The sequence below is a fragment of the Cucumis melo genome, chromosome 2 (assembly GCF_025177605.1).
Source record: "Cucumis melo cultivar AY chromosome 2, USDA_Cmelo_AY_1.0, whole genome shotgun sequence".
NCBI classification, from domain to species: domain Eukaryota; kingdom Viridiplantae; phylum Streptophyta; class Magnoliopsida; order Cucurbitales; family Cucurbitaceae; genus Cucumis; species Cucumis melo.
In genome coordinates this window covers 23,686,875-23,707,940 of record NC_066858.1, presented here as the reverse complement: position 1 = coordinate 23,707,940, position 21,066 = coordinate 23,686,875, and the positions used below count along the sequence as shown (strand labels likewise).

The following is a 21,066-nucleotide window of genomic DNA, read 5'->3' as shown; positions in this document are numbered from 1 at the left end:
AAATGTATGGACTCCTTTTCCAGCACATCTTTGAGAATAAAAATGATAAACTTGTCACCCAAAGGGAAAAGAATCTAGATTTGCCGTTTTAATGCATTATCTAGCTTGAACTAGAAAATTGATATGTTCAAAGTTAAGTGGTCAAACTTGTTGTGATTTATAGATAAGTAACTTGACTATAGAGAGTAAAAATAATAAGCAAAGTGGAAAATGTGCTAACAAAAGTATACCTTAGTAGTAATTAACATCTATTTATTTTCTCAATGTTGGAGGTTCAAATCACCGACAATACTTTTACTGTAACAAACAAATGGAAAATAACAACACAACATAACCTAGCTTTTAATATTATGATCTATATCTGATTCACCTATAGTTCACAAAGAATACCTCTACACGTATTTCAAATTCTTTATCTAAATACCAAAAGAAAAAAAAAAAAGGGAAAAGAAAACTAGAGTCCACTTTTAGTTTCATTCAAGCAGTGTTCATAATGTTTTAAGGTAGACCGCTAATTATTGTGCTTACTTTGATAGCAATTTTGCTGAAAGTCTGAAATCATTACTTAGATGTAGTTATTGGCTATTGCTTTCTTCTGATGTTCTTATGAAGGCAATCTCAGAAACCAAGGGTAAATGATCGCTGCCCACCTTCTGTAAAAGGGGGATCAAATTTTGTTAGATTGCTGTCAAGACTGGTAATGTGTAGAAAGGTAAAAAATATACGAAGCCATGTCAAAAAAAAAAAAAAAAAAACGCAATGATTAAGACTTGTTCCATCGCCATTTTGTTTTTAAAATGTTGTTTTCCAAATAGTTGGACTAAATTGCAAAAGATACTTTTGAGCATTGTAAAAATATAAAACATAAAGTGAAATAGGACTATTAACTTTCAACTACCTCGCATGGAAGGCCGCCTGTTTTCAGAAGAATATCAATTGGAACAGTATCAACAACCCTTATAGGAATAAGATCATCAGAGTACCTAAATTAAAGGCAATAAAGATTATCACATGAACAGCAGCACCAACATTACAAGTTAAAGCTACTACTATAATCTTTTCAACTACTAATCACAGCAGCTTACCAAATATAATCGACAGTTCCAAGAAACTTGGAGTGGTAGGAAGTAGCCAATGGTTCATCAGTGGATCCCCGTGTTGTAGTAGGACCCTGAATGATGTAGATATGATTTTCTTTTTTAATAAAAAAGGAGGTCATAATTTCAATATTTGTTACAAGAAAACTGAATAAAACGATTAACGAATAACAAATAAAAAATAGTAACTAAAAGGGGTAGTCGGAGATACATAGAAACTAACTCTGGAGGTACAAAAACTTCATACCTTTATTGTAGCATAGGAGCTGGTAAGCCTAAAGGGATTCGTCACCACTTTGCAGTCGGCACTGCCAGTAGCAACTTTCACCTCTTCTTCAGTCCAGAGACCTTTTGTTTGACTAAAAAAGAAAGTCAAAACATAGAAGTTAACTAAATAGACTTTAGTGAAACTAACAAATCTTATAGGCTTGTCAGCTGCATACGAGAACATAATTAGAAAAGTGAGAATGAAGCCATATAAATCCAACATATTATCCTGAATATTATTACCTTCCCAAACAGAAAAAAGGTGTGCACACTTCTTTCTTTACACCCAAAACTTTAGCGGGATGACATCCCGATTGTCCAGACAGTTCTCTTCGGTCATAGGACATGAAATTTAGCTGTGAATGGCATGATAAATCAAACTACTGGATCGAACACTACTAGATCATATGATTTCTAGACATAATACATTAATTTTAAGTAATCATGGACTAATAAGTGTACCTCCGATGATGATAAGAACTTGTATATTGCGCTCTGTCAACAAGCAGTAAAGGGTTAGACCTTCGTGTTACATATGAAAATTTGGGAAACTTAATGGTATCTAAATATAGATAAAATTTCGATATGAAACCTCAGGAGTACTATTGAAATCACCAGCAAGAACAAAAGGAAGATTGCTCCATTTCTTAGAAAGAATCTCTGCCCTTGACAACAGATAACGTATCTGCAATTTAGTTTTAAAACAAAGAAGAATAAGATAAAATTTCATTTGCTATCCATCATCAAAAAACATCTAAAAACTTGATACGATTCAAAATTGACATAACAGGCAAAACCGTCAAAGCAAGATTCTTTTTCATAACTTCTATTAATACATGAACTTCTTTGTTTTTTTCGAGGTTTGTCCTTCATATTCCAAGTTCCATGTGACAGTTTTTTTTCCTTTTTTCTTTAGAAAGACATACAATTTGAAATCACAAAAAGAAAGTGTTGACACACTTGAACAAACGATCTTAGCTTGAACGCATGTATTTAACATGTCCAGAAAAATTTGAATGAATACTCACATATGAATAATGTAGATATAGTTTTTGTTTTCCATGGAACTTACTTGACCTAATTTGACGTCCCCCCTGCTTGGGTTGTAAAGCACATGGATGTTACCAATTAGTAATCTTCTTGAATTAGCTTTGAACATCTGCCTGCATATAGAAATGTTATGTTTGGAAGTTGGTCTCAAATAAATTAAATCTCAGAATTTCAGGTGAATATCATAAGAAAATTTGAATATATGCTAATACATGCTACTTCAACTGTTGAGGATCCCACGTTGGAAAGATGGGAGGTATTCATGAGCTACTCTTTTCTCGCCAATTAGTTTAAAGATGGAACCCGTATAAACAATTAGAACAAAACTTTTATCAATCAATAACATTTATTGACAAACTGATACTTGGAACGAGGATAACTTCAAAATTATCACCAATGACATCATTACAACAGCTCAAGCATATGACTGAATGATAATAAATGTCTACCTCCAGCACAGAAAGTTGAGCAACATTATCACGAAGATTGAACATCTTGAATTTGATGCTCTCTTCATCTATCAGTCGAAACCTTACCAAGTGAATAATAGATGTTAGATCATTTACTTAAGCATAACAAGGTGTTACACATTATCACAAAAAGCCATATCCTCACTTGTCAGCTTTCCAGAATATAGCACATCCATCAATAGCGTCTCCAGTTCGTCTCTGCCATTTCAAATTATTCTTTAGCATCATATACAATAAGCTGCAAAAGTATAAACCCACTAATAGTAAAAGAATAAATAACTAAACTGAACACAACAATCAAGAACTCTTGAGTGAAGGTTTTTTCCCCCTATTTTGGCTGATGAAATCCAATTCAATAAATATTTAATGTACAAGTTGTGTTTGTAAGTCATAAGTTCACACATTACTTTCTAATTCTAGTGGATGGAACACATCAAATTCAGAAAATGAACACTCACCGTGTATGACCCAACGTAACCTGCTTTCTCCATGATTTCTGAAACATCAAAATACTTATCCACTTCCTATCAGCAATTGACAAACAACAACGCTTTTCACCTTTCATTACAGTAATGAGTAAGAGCGTGTAGAGACAAAAGACAGAGAGAAGATCAAGCTCACCTGCAAGCAGATTATATCAGGGTTCCACATAAGAAGTTCCTCACATATAACTCTCTTACGATGGTTCCATTTCAGGTACGGTGAAGGAACGTTGGGATACAAACCTCTGTGTTTCCATGTATTCCTTTCCGCCAATATGTTGTATGACACCACACTAAACTTTTCTGGAACATCAAATTTCATCAAACTTATTGTTTGCAGGCAACATTTGAAATATAATCTCTTTTCATATAAATAGCACTCCATAACACATTTGATCAGGTGCCAGTTCCATGAAAAGCTATAGCCTATTTGTGGTTCTACCGTAATGAATTTACAGAATCTATATAGTATAATTGACAAAGGATGACCCCTATACTGCTTTCATGTTACTGCATTTCAATCCAATCCAATCCCTCTAAACTTACTTCTCCATCCTTCTAAATCTTTTAACTTCTATTCCTTCACTAACTTTTCTTCTGATATTACTTTAATCACACATTAACAATGTTAAGAAATAGACGATAAAGGATAAACGAAAAAAAAAAAAACGTAAACGGTAGAAAATTGACATAGAAATTTAAGTGGTTTTTGTGTTAGTTACGTCCAGGGACAGGAAAAGAGCAGTTTATCGTTAGAGAAAAACATATCATATCACAAACTCGGAGGCTCTTGTTAAGAAAGTGCTTTATGATTGAAACATGCTCATGTGTGTTTATCTTTGTTAAGTTAATTTAGTCCAAGTTTGTTCCTATTTCTTAGGAATTAGTCATTCATGATTTGTAATCATGGAGAAAGTCTAGGGTCATGTTGATTAGTGGAGAAAGTTTAGGGTCATGATGTTAGTGGAGAAAGTTTAGGGTCATGATGTTAGTGGGTAGTTATTTTTAAGACTTTAAATACTGTATTTTTCTTTGAATGTAATTGAAATGAATTTGTCTTCAATTTTCCATTGCAATATTTATTTTTACTCTAGAAAATAACAATTGGTATCAGAGCTCTCTTCTTAAGGGATCTGTGAGTGTGAGTTGTTGTGTCATGGACGCCATAACAAGTTCTAGTTTCACTTCAATTTCTCCATTGATATTTGATGGAGACAACTACCAAGTTTGGGCAGTTCGTATGGAAGCTTATATGGAAGCTTTGGACATTTGGGAAGCAGTGGAAGAGGATTATGAAATTCCTGCTCTTCCAGACAATCCTACCATGGCACAAATCAAAGCGCAAAAGGAGAAGAAGACAAAGAAATCCAAGGCAAAGGCATGTCTGTTTGCTGCAGTCTCATCTACTATCTTCACTAGAATTATGACTCTGAGATCAGCATATGAGATATGGAATTATCTCAAGTCAGAATATGAGGGAGATGAAAGAATCAAAGGAATGCGTGTGCTAAACTTGATTCGAGAATTCGAGTTGCAGAAGATGAAGGAAACAGAATCAATTAAAGAGTATTCTGTTAGGTTATTGGACATTGCAAACCAAATCAGATTACTTGGTTCTGTGTTCAAGGACTCAAGAATTGTAGAAAAAATTCTTGTATCAGTGCCTGAAAAATTTGAGGCATCTATTTCTGCCTTAGAAAATACCAAAGATTTGACTCAAATCACTCTTGCAGAGATACTCAATGCTTTGCAAGCGCAGGAACAAAGAAGAGCCATGAGGCAAAAAGGTGCTGTTGAAGGAGCCTTGCCAGCGAAGCATCATGAGAACGTTAGGAACAATAAGAAGAAGAAGTTTTTCAAGAAGAATCAAATTTCTACTAGAGAATCTTCAACTTACAACAAAGCAGGAGTCAAGAAGGGATCCTATCCTCCCTGTTCACATTGCAATAAACAGGGTCATCCTCCTTTTAAATGCTGGAGGAGACCAAACGCCAAGTGCACCAAATGTAACCAAATGGGGCATGAAGCTGTAATTTGCAGGAACAATAATCAACAACAAGGTGTAGAGGCCAAAATTGCTTATCAGGAGGAGGAGGAGGAGGATCAATTGTTTGTGGCAACATGCTTCGTGGGTGGTGAGTCAAATGAAAGCTGGCTGATTGACAGTGGATGTACCAACCATATGACTCATGACAAGGAGTTGTTTAAAGATCTGAAGCCAACAAATATCACCAAAGTCAGAATTGGCAATGGAGACTACATCTCAGTCAAAGGAAAGGGGACTATTGCGATTGCCAGTTGTAAAGGTACAAAGCATATACAAGATGTTCTTTTTGTACCTGACATTAACCAAAATTTGTTGAGTGTGGGTCAACTTATTGAAAAAGGTTTTAAAGTTACTTTTGAAAATGAATATTGCTTGATTAAGGATGCAGCAAATCAAGATATTTTCAAAGTAAAAATGAAAGGAAAAAGTTTTTCACTTAATCCTTTAGAGGAGAAGCAATCTGTTTTTGCTCTCAAAGAAGATGAAACACAGCTTTGGCACAAAAGAGTCGGTCACTATCATCATCAAGGGCTGCTACAACTAACGGAGTTGGCACTTGATTTTCCCAAGCTTAGTGAAGAAATCTCAAGCTGCAAAGCGTGTCATTTTGGAAAGCAAAATAGGAAGTCATTTCCCAAGTCATCTTGGAGAGCCACTAAAAAATTGCAGCTCATTCACACAGATGTTGCAGGTCCTCAGAGAACACCTTCTTTAAAAGGTAGTCTCTATTATATTGCTTTTATTGATGACTTCACCAGAATGTGCTGGATTTTTTTCTTGAAGTTTAAATCAGAGGTTGCTCATGTCTTTTGGAAGTTCAAGGCAAGAGTTGAAAATGAAAGTGGTTGCAAAATTCAAATGGTAAGGTCTGACAATGGGAAGGAGTATGTTTCGGCAGAATTTGACAAGTTTTGTGAAGATTCAGGCATAAAACATCAACTTACAGCTCCTTACACTCCTCAACAAAATGGAGTTAGTGAGAGGAGAAATAGATACATCATGGAGATGACAAGATGCATGCTGCATGAAAAGAGTTTGCCAAAGAAGTTTTGGGCAGAGGCAGCAAATACAGCTGTATTTCTTCAAAATAGGCTTCCCACAAAAGCATTGAAGGAAAAGACACCATTTGAGGCATGGTATGGGTACAAACCATCATTGAAACTTCTCAAAGTATTTGGTTGTTTGTGTTTCACTCATGTTCCACAGAGCAAGCGTGACAAACTTGATAGGAGAGCTTCACCGGGTGTCTTTATAGGCTATAGTTCTATCAGCAAAGCCTATAAAATTTTCCAACCACAAACTGGAAAGATTGTCGTGAGCAGGGATGTTCACTTCGAGGAAGATGAAGAGTGGAACTTTGATGATGCAGAGAAGAAAGGTCAGACCTTGGAAAAGATGAAATTCAAGTTTTTTGATTCAAGCATTGAAGAGGAAGATGACAGGCAGAATGAAATAGTAGATGATGCTTCCGTGAGAGGAACAAGGTTGCTTTCTGATATTTATGAAAGGTGCAATGTTGCTGTGTGTGAACCTGCAAACTATGCAGAAGCAAAGAAAGATCAAAGGTGGATAGCTGCAATGGAGGAGGAGTTGTCAATGATAGAGAAGAACAAAACTTGGATCCTTGTTGACAGACCTCAAGATAGGAAGGTAATTGGAGTTAAATGGGTGTTTAGAACCAAGCTTAATGCTGATGGCTCGATTAACAAGCACAAAGCCAGGCTTGTGGTTAAAGGGTATGCTCAAATCTTTGGTGTTGATTACTCTGATACTTTTGCTCCTGTTGCTAGAATGGACACAATCAGGTTACTATTTGCAATAGCTGCACAAAAGGGGTGGAAATTGTATCAGTTGGATGTCAAATCAGCTTTTTTGAATGGTGTCTTACAAGAAGAAATTTATGTTGAGCAGCCCGAAGGATGTGAGAAGCAAGGTGAAAGAAATAAAGTCTATCTTCTCAAGAAGGCTCTTTATGGTTTAAAACAAGCTCCAAGAGCTTGGTATAGCAAAATTGATGAACATTTACTGAGCTTGGGATTTTTGAAAAGTCTATCAGAATCAACCTTATATGTTAAGCACAATGGTACTAACATTCTTATTGTTTCACTGTATGTTGATGACCTACTGGTTACAGGAAACAATGCAGATCATATTCAAAATTTCAAATGGGAGATGATGAAGATGTTTGAAATGACAGATCTCGGGCTCATGTCCTACTTCCTTGGCATAGAGATCAAGCAAGGGCAAGGTGAAGTTTTCATTTGCCAGAAAAAATATGCAAAGGAAATACTAAAGAAGTTTAAGATGGATGAGTGTAAGGCTGTAAGCACTCCAATGAATCAAAAAGAGAAGTTGTGCAAAGAAGATGGTGCTGACAAAGTTGATGAAGGATATTTTAGGAGTTTAATTGGTTGCTTGATGTATCTCACAGCAACAAGACCTGATATTTTGAATGCTGTGAGTATTTTGTCTCGTTTCATGCATTGTGCAAGTGAATTACATCTTAAGGCAGCAAAAAGAGTGATACGATATGTCAAAGGCACAAGTGATTTTGGTGTTAAGTTCACTAGGGGCAAGGAGTTCAAACTGATTGGTTTTTCTGATAGTGATTGGGGAGGTTCCATTGATGATATGAGAAGCACTTTAGGTTACTGTTTTACTCTTAGCTCTGGTGTTTTCTCTTGGAGCTCGAAAAAGCAAGAGATTGTAGCCCAATCCACTGCTGAAGCAGAATTTATTGCTGCAACAGCTACTGCCAATCAAGCTTTATGGCTGAGGAAAATTTTACTTGACCTTGATCTGGAGCAGAAGAAAAGCACGGAGATTCTTGTTGATAACAAAGCGGCTATTGCTATTTCTCATAATCCTGTGTTTTATAAGAAGACTAAACATTTTAACATCAAGTTATTTTTTTTAAGGGAAGTGCAGAAAAGTGGAGAGGTGATTCTTGTCTACTGCAAAACAGAAGATCAAGTTGCAGACATATTAACTAAACCGTTGCCTACTTGCAAGTTCGAGTTTCTAAGGTCAAAACTTGGTGTTTGCAACTCCTAAAGCAAGGAGGAGTGTTAAGAAAGTGCTTTATGATTGAAACATGCTCATGTGTGTTTATCTTTGTTAAGTTAATTTAGTCCAAGTTTGTTCCTATTTCTTAGGAATTAGTCATTCATGATTTGTAATCATGGAGAAAGTCTAGGGTCATGTTGATTAGTGGAGAAAGTTTAGGGTCATGATGTTAGTGGAGAAAGTTTAGGGTCATGATGTTAGTGGGTAGTTATTTTTAAGACTTTAAATACTGTATTTTTCTTTGAATGTAATTGAAATGAATTTGTCTTCAATTTTCCATTGCAATATTTATTTTTACTCTAGAAAATAACAGCTCTAATAGCAGTAAATTGGATAAATACGGATACAACCCAAGTTTTAGGAACATCTTGTACTTATAACAGAGTCCCGGAAAATCTACGTTTGTATTTTCAATGATTTTTGAGTTAACAGCAGCGATTAGCATAACGGTGATGCTGGTCGTAACTTCACTAGTATCAATCCCGCCCTGCGAATAACTCGCGATCGTAATACGAAACAGAATCCCGTTTAAAGAATTTGAAGAGTTGAATAGCTATACCTTCAGAAGCGGAAGGTTGATCCGCCTCAATCCAGTGGCGTAGAATTTGAACACCTTCTTCGTTCAATTGTCTTCGGCTGGAGGGGTTGTACCATCGACGGGTGTAAGAGGTAGTAGTTGATTTTGGTAATGACGATGTGGAAGAAGCATCGGCGGCATCTTTGGAGCTGGAAAAGAAGAATTTGGAGAAATGAGAGTGTTGGCGCAAAAACGGACCGCAGCTGAGGAAGGTAGTGGCCATGGTTGCGCGCCACAGCCTCAACGACCCAATATTTGGATGGATAACTCTTTCTTATAGTTGTTTGTAGCACTTGTTTTTGCAATTAGTCTAAAAAAATGACAATAACGCTCCAAAATATATATGTATGTATGTGTTATGTATATATATGTATGTGTGTAAATATGTATATATGTACATGTATATCTATAGTATATATAAAAGCCTAAAAGCGAAAGGAACTTTTTTATCATCCTTATGCCTTTGCTTTTAGTTTTGGGATCTTTTTTTTCAATAATGCATTTTAAAAAAGTAATGTCAAAAATAGGGTGGGAGGCAAACTATTGACAAAAATAGAGTGATTTTGTGGAAGTCGTGTACCATGTACACGAGTTTGCTACGAAATCGTAGACGGGGTCCACGACTTCCATGCGTGGACCCCACTCCCTCCTTTTTTTAATTCAAAGATATTCAATATATATATTTATTTATTTAGTATTTAATACGTGGGTCCCACAAATATTAAATATATATTTATATATTTATCTATTTATTATTTAATACGTGGGCCCCACAAGTTATTTATTTTTAAATTTAAATATATTATATATTTATATATTTATTGTAACATTTAATATATATATTATATTTTGGGTTTTTAATGAATGCATTAAACTTCTTAAAACAAAATTAAACAAACTCAATCTTTTGGATTTCTATTCTACCAAATTTCGTTATTCGGACTAAGCTAAACAGATAAAAGATGAAAAATATGTAAAAAAATTTGGAAATATTTTTTTTAATAATGCATTTTAAAAAAATAATATCAAAAATAGGGTACGAGGCAAACTATTGACAAAAATAGATGTATTATTAAAAAAAATATTCCTAAATTTTGTTGGATTTTATTGATATAAATTTGATGTATATATAGAATACTATTGTCTTAATTTTTTTAAGCTCGTTTTTACTTAATTTTCATCTTTTATCTACTTAGCTTAGTCCGAATAACGAAATTTGGTAGAATAGAAATCCAAAAGATTGAGTTTGTTTAATTTCGTTTTAAGAAAATTAATGCATTTATTAAAAATCCAAAATAATACATATATATATATATATATATATATATATTAAATGTTACATAAATATATAATATATTTAAATTTAAAAATAAATAACTTGTGGGGCCCACATATTAAATAATAAATAGATAAATATATAAATATATATATTTAATATGTGTGGGACCCACGTATTAAATACTAAATAAATAAATATATATATTGAATATCTTTGAATTAAAAAAGAAAGGAGTGGGGTCCACGCATTGAAATCGTGGACCCCGTCTACGATTTCGTAGCAAAGTCGTGTACCGTACACGACTTCCACAAAATCACTCTATTTTTGTCAATAGTTTGCCTCCTACCCTATTTTTGACATTACTTTTTTAAAATGCATTATTAAAAAAAATGATTCTTAGTTTTGTTTTCTAATTCTCAAATTTACTTTTAATTTATTACAGACTCTCTTCCACTATTTTTTGAACTAATTATTATATTTAAGTTTAGTGGAATTAAAGTAACTAAAATATGTAATACGTACAAAATTGGAAAGTAAATGGTTTTTTTTTTTTTATACTTAATTTAGTTGAATTAAAGTAACTAAAGTATACAAGAAGTGAAAAGTTGAAGTTAAATGATTTCTTATTTATATTTTAGAAATTAATTAAAAATTAAATATTTTACATTAATTCTAATTAACAATACAAATTTAAAGATTTGAAAGTTCAAAAGTTTTTATAACACTTTCTTAACTCTCACTATCTATAGTATATATAAAAGATTCGATTTGGAGAAATATTTTATGTCAATTTTGTTCTTTTCAATGTAAACTTTTACGTTGTTACTTTGGTAACAATTTCGTTATTTTGATGAACTCTTATTTATTAAATTCAATATGTTCTTAAATGCTAATAGGATTTTTTATACAAACTTATGAAAATTTTCGAGGTTAAAATCACTATTTCATATCATGCAATTTTTTTCATTACGTACGCCCTTTTTTCAAATGAGTGAGTTTGATCCACAAGCTTTTAAACTATTATACTAAAAAAAAATTATTTGATTTGATTGGACTATACATTTTTATTGCGTTTTTTTTAGACTTCCTATAATTAATTTGGTTATTTAGTAACGTTAACAAACAAAAATGTCTATAAAAATTATTTTTATTTTCTCATTTTCTAACACGATAAGACTTGTGTGCATTACACGTGTTTCAAACTAGTATATACACATAGGTGTATTAGGGGAGCATTTAACTTGTCTTTCTCTTTTTTTAATCTTGCGAAATATTTTACTATTTTCTTATGTGAGTAATGACAAGAGATACACGAGTAAGTACATCTTATAATGCACCCAAAGTATTACTTGAAAAAAATACTAAATAAATAATCTCTTCAAAGATATATCATACATCATGTTGTCGCTATGCATTACCTGCATATAAACATAAATATGTCTCCATATTCAGGTATATTTTTACTAAAACATTTTTAATAGTTCTATAAACTTATCATTGTGCATAATCAACTTCACTTAAACATTTTTTAGTTCAACTTTCGTTTAACTAAAAACGTGATGGCTTAAAACTAGTAACGATTAGATGCAACAAATTGCAACAAGACCAATGAATTATCTATTTGCAAGTACTAAACTTAATATACCGTTTACTTTATCTTGGTGAAATAGTTTTAAAGTCAATTATAAAAATGAAGCAACAAAATTTGAAGATTTATTGTTCTTTTTTTTTTTTTTTTATTTCAATTGTGTTTCGTACTATTCAATCAAAAGATTCATATTTCAGATCTCGTGATCAAGGTCATAAGCTTAACGTATTTAAGCTATAAAATACAGTATTATTCTGTACAAAAAGCCATACGACATGCTAAAAAATGACCTTTAACCAACGTTGTAGTACTGCAAATCGGTTTTTAAGCAACTTTTAAAGAGCTCTCACACACTCCATTGAAGTTGTACTGATGAAGGAAATAACATAACCCCTTAGTCATTCCATATCGATATTACTCAAGTTTACGTTTTTTAGAGCAAACATTCTCAGTTGAGAGAAATACGAAATGGAAGTGAACTTCTTAACTCACCAAGCAACATAATATCAAATAATTTTTACCACTAACATTCTCATTCACATCATTTTTACCATTTCCTAGGGAGAATGCCTTGTGTCCCATAGTCGAAGGCAATGTTGTAGCACTACCATGTAGTACTAGTGGCTGCCTTCAAGGCCATAAATTAAAATATACAAATAAAACAGCAAATTAATGGGGGCAATACATTCACATATAATGAAAATGATGGAAGTTAATTTAAACCTTTCTCTACTAGTATATCAGGGAATTGATGGTATTCTAGCTTCGCAGATGCTAAGAGAAGCTAAACAGAATTTCTGGAGTTGCCTACGGAAACTAAAAGTTAACAACCTGTTGTCCTGAGGACAAAGCTTACATCTAGATCGAGCATCCAAAAACCTGGAAGCATAAAGAAACATCAGGTTATTGGATAAAATGAAACCCAAGTTTGAAACTTTGAAGTAAAAAAGAAGAAAGAAACTATCATTATTCCATGGAACAGGAAATAAACCTTTTGTAGTTTATCATTTCAAAGAAAGATGTCTACTGTCTACGGGCATTTTCTTTGAATATAGGAAGCCCCATGTTCTTCGTACCTGTTAGATGCAAACAAATGGAGTGACTGTTATGGTAACAAGGACAAATTTAATATGATTCTTAACTACTTCGAAGTGAAACCTCAATATTTGCTGAGGCAAATACTTGAGCCTTACTCGGATTTGGAGAACCACATTTGCTGAAATGAACCAAGAGAGGCCAATATACTCCCTCCGATCCAGACACTGCATTAAATTTTTTCACCAGAACTTAGACAAATAACATAGGAGGAAAGTAAAATACGCATAAATATTATGGGACACAATATCGTGGTGCCAACCGCACATGAAGAAAAGCATAGAGTAGTTTCAAATGTACCCGACAGAGGGCATAGAAAACATCAAGCATAGAATTAGATTATTTTCCCATGTAGCTGCCTCAATAGACAGGTAAACAGTAAACGTGGTACATAGAATATATAAGAAATGAGAAGAGCGTGCTCATACCTGAATCTTCGTTCTGTTGCATTACCGCTCGCCAATACTTTTACCCTAGCAGCTTGAGGAGACTCCTACAAGTTCAGGACAAACTTAGTGATTTTGTCTTAGATCTATCCTCTTCCCTTCCATTCAAGTGCACAGATTTCTAATTATTAGTAGATATACCTCTAACAAATCTTTCTCAAGACGTTCTTTGAGCTGTTGCATTGAAGCTGTTCCACCAGCAAGCTGGAAGAGGTAGAAAAAGAGATCAAGTTCACGAGTGTTTCCAATAAACACACTGATTATGATGACAAATATGCCAAAAAGAAAACAAACATAAGTTGAAACATCAGAGGAAGGCAGCCGAAAATGAACAGCCTTGTTTGCCGCATTGGCATGTTTAATGAGCCATATGCTGGACCGGAGACGATCTCATTTTATACTTATTCCTAGCATCTAAATTGGAAAACAAACAGAGAGAGACACTAAAAAATTGTAGCATTTTCACCAACCATATATCACAAGAAATTATTGTTTTTTAAAAAATAAATGTAAAATAAGAGAAATAATACTCGAGCACTGAACTATACCAGTATACTGCTAAATAGTTCCCTGCGAATATCCACATCACATTTATTTATACTCTCGATTACCTGCACAAATAAAAAGCATAGTTAATGTTGTCTTTTCAACTAAAAATACATGATTTTATTTAATTATAAAAATGCTCAACAGAATTATGAACAGAACCAAAAAATTAAAAGGATCAGGTGGAAACATTTATCAAATTGGGTGAGATTATGGAAGTACACACAGGTGTGCCTAAAATCAAGAAAACTGAAGAACCAAACCAATGAAACTGGTTTGATCCAACTTTTGTACCATATGATTCTTCAATTTCCAAAAGTAAAGACTGCAAGAATTAAGAAATGAAGATCTAGTATGGTTTACGGCTTATAATGAATCATACCAATAACATTGATTTTTTTTTAATTTTTTACAAATGGCCTCAATAGCGGAAGTATTTTGTTCAAAATGTTGGAAATTCTATGTGGTTAAGATTTAGGTTGCTTAAAGAAAAAAAAAACCCGAACATCTTGTTGAAAAAGAAAAGAAAATAACCATTTATTTGGTTCAAAATCCCTTAAAACTTGGATGCTTATTAGAAATTTAAACTCAAAATAGGCAATGGAAAACTAACCCAATGAACCCAGAATTGGGAGAACCAAACCGGTTGATTGAATTAAACTGGTTTTCAGTGATACCTAGTCCACAACTCCGTATATATTAAAATTAAACCAACCTACGCAAATATACCTCTAAGACTCAACTCAATTTGTTCTTGTGGTAGGACAAAATCGATGTTTTAGAAACTGAAACAGAGGAGCAAAATATAAAGGTGGTTATCAAAAATGAGATTATGGTAATAAAAGCACAACATACCATATGCGGCAATCCCTGAACCGAGCGAGCTGTTTCAGTGAAACTCTCCATCCCAGGTATAGTCTAGTAATAATAACATAAGAGAGGGTGAGAGAGCAAGAGAAGCAACAATATCAAATAGCTACTCATTAATATAAGGATCGAGATGACTGATGACTCAACGAAGGCCTTGGTACAAATAACGTAAATAGGATAGTTTATAAGCTATATGTCAATTCTACATGCATAGGCAATTATGAGACGAGATTTATCAAATTAAGTAGTGAAAGAATAAAGAAAAAGATGAAATAAAAATGCAAAGATAAAAAGAGAATCATTTTCTATTCATCCAAATATGATAGAAACTAATACAGCCGTTGTTTTATTTGAACTTGAAGTGAAAGACGGAAGCAGCGCAATAGGATCATCATTAATTAGCTAAGTCATTATGCACACCACTCAATCAATATTTCTCAATTCAAGATATGGAAATTAAGTCACTCACCTGCACTAGGGACGGGTTAAATAGAACATCAGGAATCTTGAATCTATCGGCCCCAATCTCAATAGTCCTGTTCCAAGCATGAAGGAGAACAAAAGTAAAAAAGATGATTTAAAGAAGAAAAAGAGGAGGAAAAAAAAAGGTACTGAGACTAGGAGAAGTTGCATGGCTAATAACCAAAAGTTTGCAATACAGGAAAAGGGGAAAACATAGGTTGAGACAAAAAGTATCAATCCATGCTTGAAAATGTAATCATCCAAAACTCTTTTGAACGACTTACTGGCCATCAGGAAGTTCATATGGCGTCATTGGGATATTTGAATATGCACTTTCTGCATAGATAGAAATATAATACCACACTAATTAGCATGCAACATGCAGGATCCTATGAAATAAATAGGATGCAAGAATCGTAGGGTCAAAGGTGAAACTTAATATAACATATCCTCTCATGCTCAGAAGCATTTAGAATATTCTTTTAAAGTGAAAGAAAACTAACAACGTATGAAAGCCTATGTATGAGATGCAGAACAATAAAAAGACATGCCACGCTCATTCTTCACGTCAAAGATAAATTAATGAACTAACTCAATGAATTCTAGCAACTAAAGAAAGTAAGGAAGGGCAAACCATCATAAGGAGTATCTGGTGCTCGGCATACACATTCTTTTATATCACTGGCAATTACCCTCTGTCGACATAGAGTATTTTACTCAAAAATTGAGCTAGCAAGAATGATAACTGGAATTATTTATGATCAACAAAATACCTGTGAGTACAGTTTGTAACTTTCAGTTGTGTTTGGGAAATCAAGTTCCACTATCTACAACAGAGATAAATGAAATGTCAAAGAGCTAATGACCAACCACAATTAACAGTTAATGATAACTTGAAGGAGTATACTACTTTGAATTTGTGATATACTACAACTACAAGTACCACAATCCAAAGATTTTTCTATTATTTTACAAAATTAATAGTTCAAAAGATGCCTGAAATTCTCCGGGTCGTATTTCCTTTCTCTTGAAGGAGTATCTTGGCATTATCTGCAAGCATAATCAAAAGGTATGTTTCAGCAGTTGCACACTTACACAATAAAATAGGAACATATTTTTTCGTGAGAGAACTTGATAATTTCATTGATGAATTTACATTGAAAATGAATTACAAAAAGGATGACCATGTACAAAAAGTTAGAGATAAAGAATAAGAGTTATTGTCAATAGTACCTTGATACCTTTGCTCTCCAAACTTTTTAACAAACAATCAGTAAGAAATTCTCCACCAACAGGAGAAGATACAACAGCCTGAACATTAATTCTTTGATTATTCCATATTTACATAACTAGAGCATAAGGCAGATAAGTAGAAAAATAAAATGTAGCCAAGATTACACAAGTCATTATATCCACTTCAAAATACCTTTTGTAGAACATAGCCATCATGTACTGGAGCGACAGTTGTTGATCCACCACCACTGCATGTATCAATCATTTAAAACCCAATTGCTTACAAAAGTTGCTTACAGCCAGAAAACATTCGCACACTAACATTATCGTATAGAATAACTCATTCTCCATGGAATGGATGTTTGGATGTACAATTACAATTCAACTTAACTTCTACTAAGAAGTTATAAACATGCCATTAGTCTCCAAACCTCGACAACTGAATCAATATAATAATAATAAACCCTAAAGTGTCTCTTTAACATTTTTTTTTATACATGTGAGTGTCTGAGCTAACTTCTGCGCACCTCGACTAATTTAACGAGACAACCCGCCTGACCCTACAACATTTGGGTGTCCAGGAAACTCATAGGAAAATAACTCCTAGATACCTAGGTGGCCAATATGGATTGAACCTACGACCTCTTAGTTAGTTATTAAGACTCTGTCTCTATTTTACCACTAGGTCAACTCATGAAGGTTGTCTGTCTTTAACTATTTGTTTTAAAAACTAAGAAAAATTCCAGAATCCAGATTTTGACATATAACTTGACCATACAATGAACCAATTTTTTTCAAGATTTGAGGGGTGAACTATCAAAATGATCAGCAAATAACTGAGTCAAGAAAAGATATTCAAGAACTACTAAGAATAAAATAACTAGAAACTGATAAGACGCGACTCAAAAACACTATCTATTCGGTAATATTAAGATAATAACAATAAATTCTGATGAAATCAGATCAATGAATTCATTATTAAGCAATAAAATGATATTCTTAAAGCCTTGGTCCACCAAGCTTCAAAGAGACAATATGCAATGGCCACACAATAAGTATATCTAGTATAGGATCAGCTGATACCTGTCAACAACGAGTGATGTAGCACGACCTGATGCAAAAGACGTGAGAACCTAGAATCCAAATTTCATTGAATGAGTTTAAAAGAACAGAGCATGATCAATCAATGAGGACATCAAAAAAGCAATAGAAAAAAAATGATTTGAGGGGAAGCATCTGAAAACGGAGTAAATAGGGAAAACATACAGCATTTTTTGCCAAAAACAATGCAGGAACTTTGTACTTCTCAAACATAATCTCAGCCGTCCTGTCAGAAAAAGTCTTATTAAATAATTCAACTCAGTGTAAATCCCATAAGGAACAGAAAAAGGAGCTTATCAGTGACTGATGACCTTTCTCTCTGTTGTTGTGAGTTAGAAGATGGTTCGGCAAGTAGCATGGGATGTTCTTGGGGATCAATAAGTAGACATTCCCTGAAAGGATACAAAAAAATCATAAAAGTTATTATGAAATCCAAGTAAATTCTAAAAGTTGTAGAATAAATAAGAAAAACCGTTGAAGTAAGTAGTTTCTAACTGCTTGCACTAGATCTAGAAAATGTCCCAAATTTTCTCCACGTATTTGTAACAAGAAATAATACAAAGGATTAATCATAAGCAAAAGTGTCTCAATGAGCAATTTTCTCTGTTTGCTTCTCTCTTTCACCATCTAAGACCTCCTTATTCTCAGTCTACTTCTATCATCTCTAAATAGTTTTTCTAAAAGCAGTGAAGAACGAGTGAGATTCCCTTCCAGTGATCTATGTGTAAGATTGGGCGTACTAACTTTTCTGTTGGTTTCAGAATTTTTTTTTTAAAAAAAACCTGATGCAAAAAATCACATATCTGGACGTATTAGTCTCATGTGTATCTAATATCAATTCTATGCACAATTTGTAGTATCTATATTTCATGGGTGGCCACAAAATGAAATTATTCCAAAACTCTTGAGACAATGTGACTGATATCCGTAAACATAACATATGACGAAAACTCTTCCAACCATGAAGAAAAAAAATTGAAATGGACAAAGAGGAGCATGACAAGAATTCCAAAAGAAATCAAGTCAGTGAGACATGATGTAATAAAATTGATGCTATCCATTAACAAATTATTGGTATCTTTTATATATTAAAAAAATAAATAAATAAAAGAAGATAAAACACAATAGAGTATGCCCCAGTTAATCCATGTTATTGCCTTGATCAAATAAGCACATCGACAAACTCAAATATAGGAAGGAAAAAGAAACAAAAAAAACATGACCAAGATAACAGAACTTCCATTACAATGATTCTAATAATTACCTGAAAGCATGGTCCCATATGCTATCGACCATATCCCAATCAACAACAACTCCATCCTTAATAGGCGAAAGTACCTAATGAATAGCACGATTGATATAACATTTTCTTAGAATATAGAATACAACCACTAAATTCCAAATAACTATCAATGACAGAAAACATACGTACCTCCATATTATCACGGCGGAACCCTAAAGCTTGAGAACCAACATATAGTTTGCGTTTTCCCTTGCCTTTATCAGAGTCAAGAGTCTTAGCATTACTCTTAGCTTCTCCAGCAGATCCAGAGTTCTTTTCGGTACTTGTAGTGTCATCAACATCCATTTCATCAGTACATCCAACAACCTTATCAAACAAAGGTAAAGGGTTGAGACAGATACAGCTATATGCCTTATATCATTACAGAAGCAATAACAGACCTATCAGCTACCACAGGCATCATAAACTAATCATATATTGAAATGTACGTAGAAATATGGCTGTTGTGCACACCATCTCCTACATGGTCCTTATATGGGCAAGAACCATTTGTCATATCTCATTTTCTTTCCCATGGAATCATTCTACAACACTCCCTCTCAAGTTCAGTTCAGTTTATGTCAATTAAAAGTAGAAAAACAAAAATCATGAACTCTACTACCACAACCAAGAACAGAAATCACAATTATACCAGACACATATCTCAGATCCTCCTAATAATAACTTATCATTGTTACACCAAGAATTGGATTGCATAGCTATCAGGTCTTATCCCAAACAAAGAAATATCCCAACACAAGACTCTAAAAAAAAGATGGAATTTTCAACTCATAAGAAACCAAATTTCAAATTGCTTAATCAAACTCTTAGTTAACAAAATTGGAGATGAAGGACTGGTTTCTAGAACTTTCAACATTTATTTACAGAACCTACAAGACTTCAGGAATGACCACAAAAATGATATTGGAACTCGAAAGTAGCAAGCACTTCACATTTTCACTCTGACACATAAACTGGGCGCGGCAAATCAATGCAGCCAACAAATCCTAAAAAAACATCCAAAAGCTCAAAAACTTAATCGTTCTGAGCAGTTCAACAACTATATCTCGCCCTAATACGACAATGAGCACTCAAATAGTTGACAAAATCGAGACCACCAGAATGTAGACCGCCATAAGCATTAGTTAATATACACAGAACATGTCAAATGCAAGAAATACTTACAGAGGGGAAAACAGCCTTGGGAGCATCCTCTCCAGCATAACCAGCTTTGCAAGTGTGAGAACCCAGGTCAATAACTATAGCAGATACCTCGTCTGTAGAAGAACAAACAATTTATGAGAATTAAAGCAGAATTAATTCATGGACAAACGCGGGACCATGCGTATATTAGAAGTCAGGAAATTCGGGATACTCACCACCACCATACATGGCTGAAGAACTCAGTGGAGGAATGAGAGTGAAGTTAGGGTTTTTGACCCTTTGCCTAAAACCCAATTCTAGGTAGGGTTAGGGAACACGGGACAGACTTCCGACTCCGAGCTAGATGGAAGCAGAACTAAACCTCAACCCCGGAAGCTTATTGATTAGCCAAATGATCGGCCGGCAAGCGGTGAAGTACGGTGGTCGGAATCTCCCTTGTCAGTGCCGGACGATGAAGGCCCAAACTTTCGCCCAACAAAATACGATGACGGCCCAATACAATATTTCTTTTTCTTCCGTTTCGGCGGTCTCTAAATTATTTTGAACTTAAATTATTTAAATTTCTTTTAGATATTTAGAACTTTATAAAAGGTTTAATTCAAAGAAGCAAAAACTAAATAAGAATAATACTAAGAACACAAGACAAGAATAGAAAAGAGAGGAAGAAGAGAAGACAATTGAACTCAATTGTGGTGTGTCTTACAAAGGCACCACACTCTTTTATTTATAGAATATATCATGGTATATGTTATATTATAGAATTGAATTGAATGAGAGTTATATGAAAATTGTAACCTATGTAGGTTATGGATATCTACATTTATAATATATCATTATATTTACAATACTTCCCGTTAGATATCCATATTATATAAAAATAAATGTCTCGTTAAAACCTTACTAGAAAAAAACCCGATAGGAAATTCTAGTGAAGGAAAAGGAAT

At 33.7% G+C, this 21,066-nt stretch overlaps 2 protein-coding genes across 2 annotated transcripts; both read right to left on the bottom strand.

Annotated features, from left to right (window-relative positions):
- Positions 1-231: 231 nt before the first annotated feature.
- LOC103494114 (carbon catabolite repressor protein 4 homolog 3) lies at positions 232-9,295 on the bottom strand. The gene is made up of 13 exons (XM_017045947.2): positions 9,039-9,295; positions 3,506-3,669; positions 3,343-3,408; positions 3,030-3,082; positions 2,864-2,945; positions 2,437-2,523; positions 1,957-2,049; positions 1,827-1,859; positions 1,608-1,720; positions 1,345-1,456; positions 1,086-1,171; positions 899-983; positions 232-653 (listed from the first exon to the last, which is right to left on the bottom strand). The coding sequence occupies exons 1-13, from the start codon at positions 9,277-9,279 to the stop codon at positions 576-578; spliced, it is 1,293 nt and encodes a 430-aa protein (XP_016901436.1). The 5' UTR covers positions 9,280-9,295; the 3' UTR covers positions 232-575.
- Positions 9,296-12,424: 3,129 nt separating this feature from the next.
- LOC103494115 (actin-related protein 4) lies at positions 12,425-20,664 on the bottom strand. Its single transcript, XM_008455160.3, has 21 exons — positions 20,338-20,664; positions 20,144-20,235; positions 19,109-19,285; positions 18,941-19,014; positions 17,988-18,068; positions 17,842-17,902; positions 17,659-17,708; positions 16,769-16,823; positions 16,576-16,653; positions 16,339-16,392; positions 16,116-16,169; positions 15,977-16,037; positions 15,627-15,678; positions 15,350-15,416; positions 14,866-14,928; positions 14,013-14,075; positions 13,606-13,668; positions 13,447-13,511; positions 13,117-13,185; positions 12,915-12,999; positions 12,425-12,802 (listed from the first exon to the last, which is right to left on the bottom strand). The coding sequence occupies exons 1-20, from the start codon at positions 20,348-20,350 to the stop codon at positions 12,954-12,956; spliced, it is 1,338 nt and encodes a 445-aa protein (XP_008453382.1). The 5' UTR covers positions 20,351-20,664; the 3' UTR covers positions 12,425-12,802; positions 12,915-12,953.
- Between the last annotated feature and the right edge of the window lie 402 nt (positions 20,665-21,066).